The sequence below is a fragment of the Heloderma suspectum genome, chromosome 5 (assembly GCF_057233095.1).
Source record: "Heloderma suspectum isolate Gila_16-S chromosome 5, 16-S_ref, whole genome shotgun sequence".
Taxonomy (NCBI): Eukaryota; Metazoa; Chordata; class Lepidosauria; order Squamata; family Helodermatidae; genus Heloderma; species Heloderma suspectum.
The window spans coordinates 64758729-64772949 of NC_139462.1; the positions used below are offsets into that span (position 1 = coordinate 64758729).

The window sequence follows — 14221 nt, forward strand, 5'->3', positions numbered from 1 at the left end:
ATATATAGAGAGAGAGAGAGAGAGAGAGAGAGACCCACACTACACACATACTAAAGCCTCAGGGCACTTAATAGAAGAATCCATTGTGGGGGAAGACTCCTGTTACTTTGGGGGGTGAAAACTAATGGTAGAACTACTTAACTGTGGCCTTTAACATGAAGTGTAATCTAGTTTGAAATATGTACTATTTTTCTCAATATTCTAAAATAACTTCTGTTTACATAACTGCATTTCAAGATATCCAGCTTTAATTCCAAATAATGCAGTGTCCAAACTTACCGTCTCCAAATACACAGTTTCCTTTTCCAAACAAATGGACTATCAAACTACATAAAACTCAAAACAATAGGTCAGCTGTAGTTCACAAAATTTACAACTTTAAGTGGGACTCTCATTAATGGTAGTAATACAAGGTGTTCTGTTCCAACAACTGTCTCACTTTTACTAATCCGTGAAGCAGCCAAAATATATTTATGTTTGCACAGAAATACCACACTCCTCTCCCACCGCATCCTCCCCCCGCCACTTTTTATTTATTTTCCTGCCCATTCACTTTACTACCGAGTCTCCCTTGCAAAGGCCAAAGGCCGGCGTGGGAAACCAACCTTCCAGCCTGAACCCCCTCCCCCAAAGTTACACCTTGATCTTGAACATCACTGCAGGATGCACAAAGACCCTGTAATGTCACTTGCAGTGGCGTATTTAATTGCAATATTTAATCATTCCCACCAAGTCCAGCATGGAATCATTCTTAGGGGACCATAGCTCTTCCTTCCTGGGGGGAAAGGGGGTTGTGTTTGTTCCCACGTACGTATGTGGCATCTGTACATGTGCCTTCAGCATCTCTCCTGCCTCTTCCCTTCCCCCACAGCATATGCAAGAGTGGCGGGGCCCGTGCACGCAGCCCGGCCCTGCGATTGGCTGGCCCTCTGACAGCTCGGGCAGTGATTGTAGGATTCCGGAGCTCCGCCTCCCTCCGGCAGGGCCCTGGGACCATTCATAAACTAAACAACACTCCCAGCGAACGCAGAGACCTCTAGACGTCCACGCCGGGAGAGGACGCGAGGCGCAGCAAAGTAACAAGAGCGGCTGCATCCAATTCCAAGGGTGGGAGGGGGAAGGAAGCGGAAAGCAGGAGGGGCAAAAAAAAAAGAAAGAAATCCTGGAAAGCGGAAAACTACACACACGCGCGCGCGCGCGCGCACACACCCGCACACACGCACCAACCTTCCTACTGATCCTAAGAATGCACTCAGCACAAAGAGAGGCTTACCTGTAAACAAATTTTAACAAGGGGAAGAAATGAACGGTCACAGATCGATTGCATCAGGTTGTGCTTCATAATACTAATACTAATAGAAAAAGAAGCGGGGCGCAACAGCAAGAGGCTTCCACTCCGCTGGGGTTCTTCGGACAAGGCCTCCAGAAGAAAATCAACGCAACTCTCCGACAGAGAGGAAAGCAGCCCAGGAACTCCCACAGATCCCCCGCCGGTGCCACGGCCTGAGAGAGAAGAGGGGGAGCGGGAGCGGACTCTTCTGCTTCTTGAACTCGACCGCGCCGTCTATCTCTTCCCTGCAGCTTTTATTTTCCTCGGCCGCGGATCGCTTTTTGCAGCCACGTCCGGGTAGGAGGAAAGAAGAAGTTTCCCAATGACGGACTGAAGACCTTTCCGAGCCGGAGCGGGCTGGTCTTTGCGCGCAGCTCCAATGTAAAACCCAAAACACCCCCCCCCCCGCGCGCGCGCAAACTTTACAGCAGGACGAGGTAGGCTGCTGCTGCTGCTGCCTGCGCCGCGCGGCCCGGACTGGTGCGGGCTTGTGGCGGCGCCCTCATCGTCCCCGGCGGTGGTGATCGAGCGGAGCGGGCTTGGCATCGGCCCGCGCGCGCGGAGGCGGCGGCTGCGGCGTTGGATCCGTCAACGTACTGCGAGAGCCCGGTGTACAGCCCGGACGTGTGCCCCAACATGATCGCGGCGCAGGCCAAGCTGGTGTACCAGCTGAACAAGTACTACACGGAGCGGTGCCAGGCGCGCAAGGCGGCCATCGCCAAGACCATCCGCGAGGTGTGCAAGGTGGTGTCGGACGTGCTCAAGGAGGTGGAGGTGCAGGAGCCGCGCTTCATCAGCTCGCTGAGCGAGATCGACGCGCGCTACGAGGGCCTGGAGGTCATCTCGCCCACCGAGTTCGAGGTGGTGCTCTACCTCAACCAGATGGGCGTCTTCAACTTCGTCGACGACGGCTCGCTGCCGGGCTGCGCCGTGCTCAAGCTGAGCGACGGCCGCAAGCGCAGCATGTCGCTCTGGGTGGAGTTCATCACGGCCTCGGGCTACCTGTCGGCGCGCAAGATCCGCTCGCGCTTCCAGACGCTGGTGGCGCAGGCGGTGGACAAGTGCAGCTACCGCGACGTGGTCAAGATGATCGCCGACACCAGCGAGGTCAAGCTGCGCATCCGCGAGCGCTACGTGGTGCAGATCACGCCCGCCTTCAAGTGCACGGGCATCTGGCCGCGCAGCGCGGCGCAGTGGCCGCTGCCCCACATCCCCTGGCCCGGGCCCAACCGCGTGGCCGAGGTCAAGGCCGAGGGCTTCAACCTGCTCTCCAAGGAGTGCTACTCGCTGACGGGCAAGCAGAGCTCGGCCGAGAGCGACGCCTGGGTGCTGCAGTTCGGCGAGGCCGAGAACCGCCTGCTGCTGGGCGGCTGCCGCAACAAGTGCCTGTCGGTGCTCAAGACGCTGCGCGACCGGCACCTCGAGCTGCCCGGCCAGCCGCTCAACAACTACCACATGAAGACGCTGCTGCTGTACGAGTGCGAGAAGCACCCGCGCGAGACCGACTGGGACGAGGCGTGCCTGGGCGACCGCCTCAACGGCATCCTGCTGCAGCTCATCTCGTGCCTGCAGTGCCGCCGCTGCCCGCACTACTTCCTGCCCAACCTCGACCTCTTTCAGGGCAAGCCCCACTCGGCCCTCGAGAGCGCCGCCAAGCAGACCTGGCGCCTGGCCAGGGAGATCCTCACCAACCCCAAAAGCCTCGACAAGCTATAGGGGGCCGGGCGAGGGCGGCCCGGGGCTGCGGCGAGGCGCGAACTCTTATTTAAAAAGGCAGCGAGCGGGAGAGGCCGGGGGGGCGCGGGGGGGCGCGGGGGGGCGCGGCGCCCCTCCCCGCGAGACACAAAGCCCGGCAGCGGGCCGCGGCGCGCGCTCGGCCGCCTCTCTCGACCGCCGGGACCGAGGACGCTCGAAACAGCGGCGGGACTTGGCGGCAGCCGAACGAAACCCGAGGTACATTTCATTCCTCTCCCCCCCCACACCCCAATATTAAGTGTATGTCCTTCGTTCCTCCCTCTTTTTCGCTCGTTTGCCTGAATGTTGTCACCAAGTGAAAAACAAAATTATTTAAACTATATGTACAAATGTCTTAAAAAGGGGGGGGGGGACAACTCCCAACAACAAAAAGCCAGAGCCGCAAAAGTTTACTATGTTAAATGTATTTCAGTGCCAAGGACAGATGATGTGCCCGCCCTCCCCTCCCCACCCTTTCCCTAAACGGACTTGTTGAAAACAGTAATAATAATAATAATAATAATAAAAATGATTTTAACTTTACATTGCCTTCGTGTGGAGTTATTCTAACAATCAGGCAATGAAGATACCGTTATGGCAGAAAGGAAATAATGCCTCGCACATTAACAAAAAAGTGGAAAGGAAACAAAGTAAGTGTTTCTACAGGTTTTTTTCCCCCTGTAGAAAACGCTAAGATCTTTTGAATATTTCTATTTGCTATTAAAGAGAATGTGAAAATATTGGGGGGGGGGGAGAAACATTCATTCTTTAAAACAACAACTATGAATTCACCCATAAGTAGCCATTTAGTCAGATTTGGGGCTGCATAAATACTTGATATACCTTGTATTTCATTGAGAGAAGGAGGGATATTATGCTTCTCTCTCTTCATTTGTTCCTTTCCATGCATTTGTCATTTACTAAAACATGGGTAAAATACCCAAGTCCAATTTGACTTTGAGTTTCAAGGCCATATGGATTTACTCTGAATAATTAATATCCTACAACTAGTCCATTTATTTTCTGCAAACATTAGCTTTCTCTGGATTTTAAATACATCCTGCCTCAGGCCTACAGAGCATCAACTAAACACAAGAGAGATACAGACTAAATTGTTTTTTGTTAAAATAGTTTTTGCAGGTCAACAACCACTCATTTTCATATTAAAATGATATGCATTTAAAAAGAGATTTTCAAACTTTTTGAGCTGATTTTTCCCCTTATAAAAGTTAGACATTATTGTTTCAATTTTTATACAAAAAAGTTTTGATTTTCAGAATGTCAGTGAATAGATCTATGGTGTCAAGAAAAGCACATTATTTACAGTTGGGGAGGTTTGCAATTGTTTTTCTATTAACTCAGCACATTCATATGTATGTTTACCTAGCAACTAGTACCATCAACTTCAGTGAAGCTTACTTCCAGGTAAACATGAATAGGACTACAGCCTTTAAGTAGTATGGGTTTTGGGGTTGTTGTTGTTCATTTTTACTTAGATAAATCCCTAAGAAAGTGTGTTTTTAAAAAGTTGGGAGGATTTATTAATTTGGAATAAAACACACACACATACCAAATTAACCAAAACTGAAAAAGTACTGTTAAATTTTGGAAGCCATCACATAGCACTAAGGATATTAAAACATATTTTCTACCTATACATAGATGCACCCCTTTGCGCAATAGTTTCCTTTTGGTTTTTCTTAATGGCTTTATATCAAACAATCACATTTGAAAATAGCCCCAAATGAACCAATGATCTCCCCACCCCACCCCCACCCCCGCCACTTGAGTAAGTCTGACCTCATAGGACTACAGCTTCCTGCAGTCTTGCAGTAGGAATATAAACTTTGATGTTATCAGCAAAGATGCTATAGGTTTTACTTCAAAACCCTGTCACAATGTTTTCTTTCCCAGGAGTTTAGAAAAACACACAGTGAAGTGGAATTTATCAAACTGGAGAAGCCCCATTAATTAAACAGGCATCTATCTGAGCAAATGCAGGATTGGGATTGGAAGGGGAGATTTTCCTACCCAAATTACCCATAATTTAAGGGAAGGGGGGAGGACTGAGAGAAAAGGAAAAAGGACATAGGAAAATGCCAGTGATTTTACTGCATGTATTACTGCATGACTTCATAACCTAAAAACCAAAAGGTTAAAACAAGTTTTCACAAAAAGAAATCAAAGCTTGGAAGTTAGCGCGCTCTCAAAACATTTCCATTTCCAGATTAAATTGATACAGCTGGCTGCTTTTCTGTCTACCATCTCTCTACTTCAAAGTTGGAAGTATAGACAGTTTAAGATTACTGATCATGCTTACTTTTAAAATGGAAAAGAAATAGTTGGATCTTTCAAAGGGGTAGGGAGGTAGTAGGGCATCCTTGCATGATGGACCAAACAGCCACATTTTCGGAAATTAATGTATACCGAAATTTCTAATGCTATAATGAGCAGACATGGACAAACACCTCTTTATTGATTTATATTAAAAGTAAAAATGTAGCAATTTGTCCCAAAATAAATTTAATGTGCAAAATAAATTGCACACTTACTTCTCTTCAAACAACTCCAGGGTTTTAATTAGCCACCGTTAAACTAAAGTAAAAGTTTTTTTAATGTAATGTTTAAGTGTAAAAACCTATCAAAATCCTCACTTCTTAGATACATTATCTATTCATCTTTTAAGAAAGGTTTATTCAAGGAGAACAATAATGACCTGCCTACAGAAATATTATGCATACTACATTACAGCTTGCAGTTTTGTGTTCCCTCTCTCTCTCAAGAAAGGACAGTATTTTAGCCATTAATTCTTATAGTAAAATTCAGAAGCAGACACCTTTCTATAATAGAACACATCTATTTGAAAAAATGAACATTTAGTACATTTTAGTATTATGGAAAATACTCAAGTGCAATCTTTATATAGTAGCCAATTTACATTGTGAGCAAAGACAACATTGGGGGAGGGGAATTAAATTAACTGTGCTTGTATTTGAAGACCAAAATATTTAGATGTGGAACTCAAATACAACACAGATTAACTTATTAATACATATTTCATCAAGAGGAAATTACGTACAGAATCCTATTCAATCCACTACAAGGTAATACAAAGCAAATGTAAGAAATCAATAGAGCACAAACAGTGCCCTATTATAGCACCATTGTAAAAATTAAAAAAAAGTAAAATGCTGAGGTAAAATATAGGTTTCAATGGACAACACTGCTAAACTTACTATTGTTTACACATCCCCTTAGTGGCTTTATTTAAGGCGCCTCTCTGGAGGTTTCTGCTCTATAAGGCAATTACCAGTGGAACAAGGATAAATTCTTTTTCATACTTATATTGATGTCACTAGTATAAAAGCTCCACAGATTATAATCTCACAAATATAGGAAAACTTGTATTCAACGGCCTGGATGAAAAAATAAAGGCTTCTTGTAATTTGTCACTGGGCTTAGTGCAGGGCGGCGGGGGGGGGGGTGGTGTCAATGATCTCTTACCTTAGGGTCAATTTTCTTAAAACTGGCCTCTTCTTCATCTACCTCAAAATATAGTTCAGAAGCAGTGATGGAAAGCATACCCTTCACTACTACACAGGGGGCCACAAGATGAGCTGGTGTAGACAGATTAACAGGTCCTACCAAAAGGAAAGAAAAATGTATACAGTCCAACACTTTGTTTCCAATGGTCTGAACAGCAAGTACAAAATGTTGCACAAATATAAGCACATGTTACTTCTTTTATTTGCTTACATTAATCCACCCCCACATTACAAAAAGGACTGGCTTTACAAATGAAATTCTTATACACTCCCAAAGTACACATGCAATGCATTTGCTGCATTTCTGTGTTGAACAACTACAGCTGCAAGCAATGCAAATGATTATTTATGGCCATCTAGGTGGCCGTTAGATCATCTAGCCTTCTTCTTCTATAGATTCTGAAATGCTTTAGAACTGAATAGTTCTAAACAATAAAGAAAATGCGAAAAAGGAAGGTTGGATGGGAAATATTAGTTTCACATGTGCATGTTGAGATCCAATTTGACCCAGATTTCCTGATTATTAGCCTATTTAGAAAGTTGTCTAAGAATTCCATATAAAGGTTTTTATTTTCATGCATGGAAAAGACCTATGGTTTGTTCAAAAGTTAAATATTCCCCACTGCTAGAAATTGGGTAGTATAGTATTAGAAAAGCGGGCTCAATCCGCCTGTTAAATATTTTTCAAGGAATCCACACAGTGTTAGTGCAGCTTGGGGACTGTGGGAGTAAACAGCTGGAGCATTGGTTTCCAACTGAATGAATTTTTATTGGAATAATCACATCTCCACAGGGCTTATCACAGAGACAGATCAGTGTACTACTCAAAACAAAAGGCTGGGCACAGATCTAACAATATGCAGGCCATTATATAAAGCAACGTCCAGAGAAGGAAAGTGGGTTATATTTGTCATCCAACTGATTAAAACGCAGGCAACACCGAGACTAACAAAGGGCATATTTATCAGCTGTAGGCCTTTGTTTAAAAATACTGTAAAATGCACACGTGACACACAGCCTTTTGCATTAATAAAGTGTGTGTAAATGAGGTGCACACGCTTAGGTAATCAATGGGTGAATAACTGCCAAAAAAATTCAGATGAATTGTCATTTCTGTCAATTGTTAGGAAGTGTGATGGTCTTTAATCTTGCATCAATCTCAATGTGTGCCAGTAGGACAATAGAAGAGATGCTCTGCTGAGATCAGAGCAGCTTTGCCCTCTATTCCCAGTGTACAAGCACATTGTGTTTGCAGATGGGCATCTGATAGCTGCACTACTGCCATGATTTCCCAAAGCTCATTCCCACAAATGGATGAAATAAGCAGCTATGTGTTCTTTTGCTGTCTCCCTTTGCCCTCTGTACATTAGCATGTAATCCAGGGAAGAAATAACATTTTTTCAATCACTTTCAGACATTCAATTATAGGGCAAGCAGACAGCTGCAGGAGCTGGGGCAGCTCAGGTCCCGTTGAAAACCCCTGACAATTTCGACTTCATTTCTAACCCACACTACTTTATTAGCAAGGATTACTTCTTAATCCTATTGCCATTGTCAAGATTATATAATTAAACTCCCCTTTCACCTCTATTACAGTATGAATGTATTAGCAGAAGCAACAAATGTAGAATGAGGGGGGAAATGACATGGGTTGGAGGCTCTTGCAAGGTCTGCTGATGAGCAGTTTCAATAGCAAGTCTCCCTAAATTATGCTGCTGTTTTACCAATTGATACATTGCTTTGACATCAGACTATATTTTCATGTTTGGGTTTATTATGAGGTGCCAGACAGATTGTGCAATAGCTAATGAACTACAACAAGCTAAGATTTTGGGTTTCTTTACATAAATCAAAATGAAGATTTTGTTTCCTCCTGCATTCAGAAAAACAGAAATTAAACAAGAAGGGATATTCTTGTTTTGGGAGTGATCACCATGGGATATACCTGGACCCAGAATGTTATGCAATTAGAACAGAAGTGGTGGCCAGATTTGCAATTTTAGCCCAGAGACAGGGGACTCATATACAAAACTTCAAAGTGGAAAAGTTTGTTTGGCTTCCATTTTTATTACAAACTGAACAAACCTACCACAGTAAAAAATAATCTCTTCTCCAATAAATAAAAATAGCAATAACAAGGAAGCAATTGCAGGTTTGGACTGTAACAAAAAGTGAGCTGGTAGACTAAATAATTTAGGAGTACTGCCCCCTTTACAGAATGACTGCTTTTGTCACAGAGCTGTTTTGCTTTTTCACAGATTTAGAAATAGTCTTTATGATTGACTTTCCCAGATTGTCTTCCAGTCGCAATATGCTGGAATACTAGGAGCAATGTTGTATTATATTACATTATAATGTAATACATTAATCAACCTAATCCCAAACATTTTAGTCACAAGTGATCTAAAGGTAATTTCCCATGATCAGGAAATTATCTTCATTAACACGATGATGGGAAAGAACAGAACAGTCCACCACTGTCCTTTTCCCACTGCAGAGAAGGTACTGCCAAGAGGGAGCTAAACCAGTAGTAAGGAGACTTCATCAGAAAAAGGTAATAGACAGCTGAAGTTACCAGTTACGTTCTCCAGTTCCTTCTCCTCAATGGATGACAAGGTATCATCATCGCCTTCCAGGAGAATCTCGCTCTCAGAGTTCTGATTCCCTAAAGCCTGACTCTTGATAGACTGCTTTCCTTTAACAAGTACATCTTCATCTGGAACTGAAATGAAAGAGAAATGTGGCTGTCCATCAACTCTCAGAGGCAACAGTTACAATGAGGGGCAGGAGGGAGGAGAAATAACTTTGCTTACACACATACTGAAGACTAAAAAAAATGGGGGGGGGGACTGGGGGGGGACTCAGCTGGGAATACATCTGCTAGGAGGTTGGTGAGTGAGTATCAGTAGAGCTAATATGTAATCCGATTAAACTTAGCCAGGACTCTTAGTCTGCGCTTTCAGCCCTATATCACGCTATCGGATATTTAGAATGACAAAACAGTATCCTTCCCCCTTTCCAGTCATCTCTACAACAAAATCATTATGCCTCCCTGCACCCCCAAAGCACCTGTAAGTAAACCTTGACCAGCTAAGTCAAAACTGGGGAGTTTGGGGCTACACGCGATGTGCACACTCACCACGGAACAGGGACAAATTCTTGGGTGCGTTTCAATGACCAAGGCTTTTTGCCTGGAAGGAAGCCCCATCGGATTCAGTGGGACAGCCTCCAAGGGAAGGAGCTTTAAAATGTATAGCATCAATCATCCCCATGAGGGAAGGATGGGGGGAGGATTCACAAACCAGGCAAGCAAGACTACTTTGTTTTGAAATCAAGCCCCACCATCCCTGCAATGAACTCAGGAGGCACTTAAGGCGCGATCCTATGCATGTTTAGACAGAAAAACATCCTGAAACTCCCAGCATTCCCCAGGCAGCCATGGCTCGCTGGGGAATGTTGAGAGGTGTAGGATGTTTTTCTGTCTAAACACGCATAGGATCGCGCCTTTAATGGGTTATATTCAGGCTTGGTCATGCTTAGAGTAGACCCTGTTGAAATCAATGGCAGGACGATCATGCACAGCTCCTTGGAAGAAAAGGTGGGTTAGAAATGTGACAAAATAAATACTTTAAATTAGTCATGGCCCATGGATTTCAGTGGGTCTGCTCTAAAGTATGACCAAGCCTGGCTGCAACCAAAACGGAATTCGATCTTACAACTCCAAACAGTGCGGTTGAACCAGCTGGCCTATTGTTTATTATGGGGACTCGACTCAGACGTCAGTGGAAGCCAAGCCTTGGCCAATTCGCATTCGTTGTAAACAAGCGCAGCGCACGAAAAGTCTCCGGTCGAGCGCCGCGGGGGTTCTCACGGCTGCCTCGGACGCTTCTCGGGCTCGCGGAAGGCTCAGGGCGGGCTGCCATCCCCAGCGGCTGGAGGGTCTTCCGGAGGATTCCCTCGGCTGGTCTCTCGCGTTCGCAGCCCCCAGGAGATCGCCTTGTCGGCTGGGGCTCCGGCCGAGCTGCAGCCCCGGCTGAGTCCCCGCCAGCCGGCCGGCCAAGGTTGTCGCCGGCGGCTTAGCCTACCGCCCGCCTTCGGGGCTTTACCGCCGGAGGCAAGACCCAGTCCCAGCAAGGTCTGACCCGACGGGCGGGCCCGATCCACACGCTACTCAATGTAACCGCCGGCAGTTTTGTTCACGAAGGCTGCAATCCTGCACAGGATTACGCGGGAGTAAAGCCCTATTGGACACGATGGCACTTGCTTCTGAGTAAACATAGATAGGATCGCGCTCTGTGGCTGCCACCCTAAACAGACTTACCCAGGAGTAAGACCACTGAACTCAGGAGACCTTTCTTTTGAGTAAATAGTATAGGATCGCGCTGTTAAACGCGGGTGGGACACACACACACACACACACACACACACACACACAGAGTTGGACTCGCCTCCTTTGGGGAATCGTGCCACATCCGTCTCTCCAGAGTGCTTTGAGTCTATCGCACAGGAGGGCTCCGGGACTCAAAGCTCTGGGGCCGGCTGAAGTGGAAGCACTCCGAATTATGGGGTCCTGTTCAGAAGCCCTGGTGGCCTTCCTGGCTTCAGCCTGTCGGGAGTGGATCCCGGCTAAAGCCTCCGGCGAAGCTTTATCATGACAACAGCCCCCACTCTCTTCCCCGACCCCTTTTAAAGCATCTGAAATTCGCACCTGCCTCCGGTCTGGAAGAAGCCAGCCAAATATGGAGGGGAGCCGGTGGTAGCTGCCCGGCTTATTCGGTCAAGAGGCAACATTTCAGGTGTGGGGCGGGCGAGAGAGAATGTCTTTGAGCGGGGCGCACCCTGGGGTAGACTGGAAAATAAAGGGCAACGGGGCCGCCTTTCCACATTCATCTCACTCTTCCTGTTGCCCAGTAGCTGAGAAGGCTCGCTTCACGATGAAGGGTACCCCGGATTAAAGCACTTTTAATCGAGTCTCGTGTGCGTGCGTGCGTGCGTGCGTGTCACACGAACTTTGTAAAAACTAACAAAACAAAAATAAAGCACCGAAGAGTGACTTAATAGTTCTTTTTACGGGGCATACCTACACAACAGAAAGTCAAAGCGCTTGGCTTTATCTCGATTTAAAAAGAGTCTAACGCAGCAGGAACGTCGAGAATTGGACGGATTCACCTCTGCGCGGCAGAAACAGAGTTGGTTTTTTTAACGCAGGCCAACTGCGCGACTGCACTGTCGCTCCAGTGGTTCCTGTCCAACATGCGGTATATTTTAAAAACAGCCCACGGTTCAGTGCGGAACGTGCTGCACTGCCACATGCTTCGAAACGCGAAGACGGTGACCTGTAGGCTGTAACAGCCCGGCCCTATGCGTCTTTAACTCGGAAATCAGCGCCGTTGAATTCAATGAAATTGAGGCTCAGGTAAGCACGCATATGACTTCAGCCTTTCCGCTGCACGCCTCTGCGAGCATGTGCGGATGGGCCACGAAACGCTTTAGCTGCTGATTTTCCATTGCGCCAACAGGGGGACGTCCCCTAGGTATATAACCCAGTATGTTTGGCTACGCATTCTTCAACGGGGGGGGGGGGGGGGGTTAGTAACGTCTCAGCAGACACACATCACCCTCTTTTATACACCACCCTACTTCAGTACAGGAAGTTGCTTAGCCGTACACAGAAGCTTGTATCTACCTTCAAAGGATGCAGGATGTGAACTGAAAGGTTATCAGCATTAACAGACCTGTGAATTTCTAAATACTGTAGCAACTCAAACTAGTGTGGTGTGCTGAAGTTAACAAGGCTGCAGTTCTATGAACACTTACTTCAGAGTAAGCCTCACTGAATTAAGTGGGTTTACTTCCAACTAAATATGCATGAATGTAAGGGTTGCATTCCTAAGAACATTTACTAAGTAGTAAGCCCAACTGAATTTAATAGGACTTCTGTGTAAACATGGGACAGAACTGGGATGCTCTCCCCACCACCAGACAATTGAACAGAATCCCAGGTTCTCTACTGAAAAGTACAATAACTCTTTCATCCAAAAAACACATTCTAAGCAAAATACATTCTAGACATGACAGTAATGCAAATATGACTATAAAAGTAACTCTGCTATAAAACACAGAAGCGCATTTTGTTTCAATTTGAAACAAATGCAATAGTTTTGATACTACTAGTGCTTGCTACTACAAACCAGCTCCCTGTGCCTCTCAGAGAGATAGAGGCACTAATTAATTCGCTGCCTGGTAAGAAGGCGCCAGGAGAAGATCATATTCCAGTGGAGGTATTTAAATATGACATCAAATGGTGGTTACCCATCCTGGCCAAATTGTTTGACTATATCAACGTGGCTGGGGATTTCCCTAAGGGCTGAAACACAAGTACTGTAATTCTAATCTTTAAGAAAGGGGAACGTAAGTTGCCATTATAGACCAATTAGTCTAACTGATAATGCAGCTAAATTATATGCTAGACATTTGCTAAATACATTGGAAGACTGGGTCATCATAAATGAGATTCTGATTGAAAACCAAGTTGTGTTTCAAGCAGGCTATCAACAGTAGATCATTACTTTGTATTAGATCATTTGATCAATAAGTATGTGACACACCGGAGGTCCAAACTCTATGTGACATTTGTCGATTTTCATACAGCCTTTGATTCAATAGATAGAAACTGATTATGGGCAAAACTAACAGAAATAAACACTAATTGGCATTTTCTGATTCATTCATTCATTCATTCATTCATTTATTACAACTCTTGCATGAAAAGTCCAATATTCAAGTGAGATCTTCCCCCATAGGACATATGTCCAATAACATCTCGGTGACTTGTAGCATTAAACAAGGATGCGTCCTGGCCTCACTCTTTTTTAATTTCTTTGTCAATGATATTGCCTTAGATCTGAGAAGTGTCTCCTTTTTTCCTGTGAAACTGTGTGAAAGAAAGCTGTCCTTTCTCCTCTGTGCTGATGATCTGACTCTCATTTCCCATACACAGTTTGGCCTATGTAGATTATTCTCAGTGTTGGTTAAATATTCCCCAAAGCATTTATTGTCCATGAACTATGGGAGGGCAACAGCTATAGTCTTTGGACATTGGGCCCCGAAACATAAGTGGAGAATTGATACTCACTCTATAGAGCAAGTTTCCTCATCTTGATTTATGGGTTTACTATTCTCATCATCTGGTGGCTGGGTGGGGGCGGGGCACTATACGTGTCTGAAAGTAAAGATAGATCAACAACTAAATGGAATACTGACGTTCTGGTGCACAAAGCGTGGTTACCAAATTCAGTCAATCTTGCACCTATTGAATGCAAAACTCTTATCACATTTCTCCTAAGGAGGAGAGATATGGAGTTTGAACACTCCCCTGGATATAATAGAGCTTTTCAAAATAAATTGTTGAGGATGAACCTTGGTGTCTTCATATGTACCGCTATATCATTCCTACTAGCAGAAACTGTTTTACTAGCAGTAAAATCTATTATTGTCATTAGGATTTTTAATTATCGGCTTAAAGTACTCTTCCAAACACCTGTTTACCCTAGCTGTGTCTTGTAGAGCAAATGGGACCTAAGTCAATTAATTCTGCAACTTGGCTACAAAG

General features: G+C 45.2%; 2 protein-coding genes across 6 annotated transcripts in view; one reads left to right on the plus strand and one right to left on the minus strand.

Annotated features, from left to right (window-relative positions):
• The window catches only part of LRBA (LPS responsive beige-like anchor protein), a 518402-nt gene that overhangs the window by 211956 nt on the left and 292225 nt on the right, over positions 1–14221 (minus strand). For all 5 annotated transcript variants that reach the window (XM_084856247.1, XM_084856246.1, XM_084856243.1 and 2 more), the window contains exons 39-40: positions 9185–9331; positions 6569–6705 (exon numbers count right to left, since the gene is read on the minus strand). In XM_084856247.1, the coding sequence (XP_084712373.1) occupies positions 6569–6705; positions 9185–9331 (284 nt within the window). The remainder of the gene's footprint in view (positions 1–6568; positions 6706–9184; positions 9332–14221) is intronic.
• MAB21L2 (mab-21 like 2) lies at positions 1950–3099 on the plus strand. Its single transcript, XM_084856257.1, has one exon. It carries the CDS (start codon positions 1967–1969, stop codon positions 3044–3046), a length of 1080 nt encoding a protein of 359 aa, XP_084712383.1. The 5' UTR covers positions 1950–1966; the 3' UTR covers positions 3047–3099.

Excerpts from the sequence above, each read along its gene's own strand:
- MAB21L2 (XM_084856257.1), top strand. The coding sequence starts at position 1,967 with ATGATCGCGGCGCAGGCCAAGCTGGTGTACCAGCTGAACAAGTACTAC.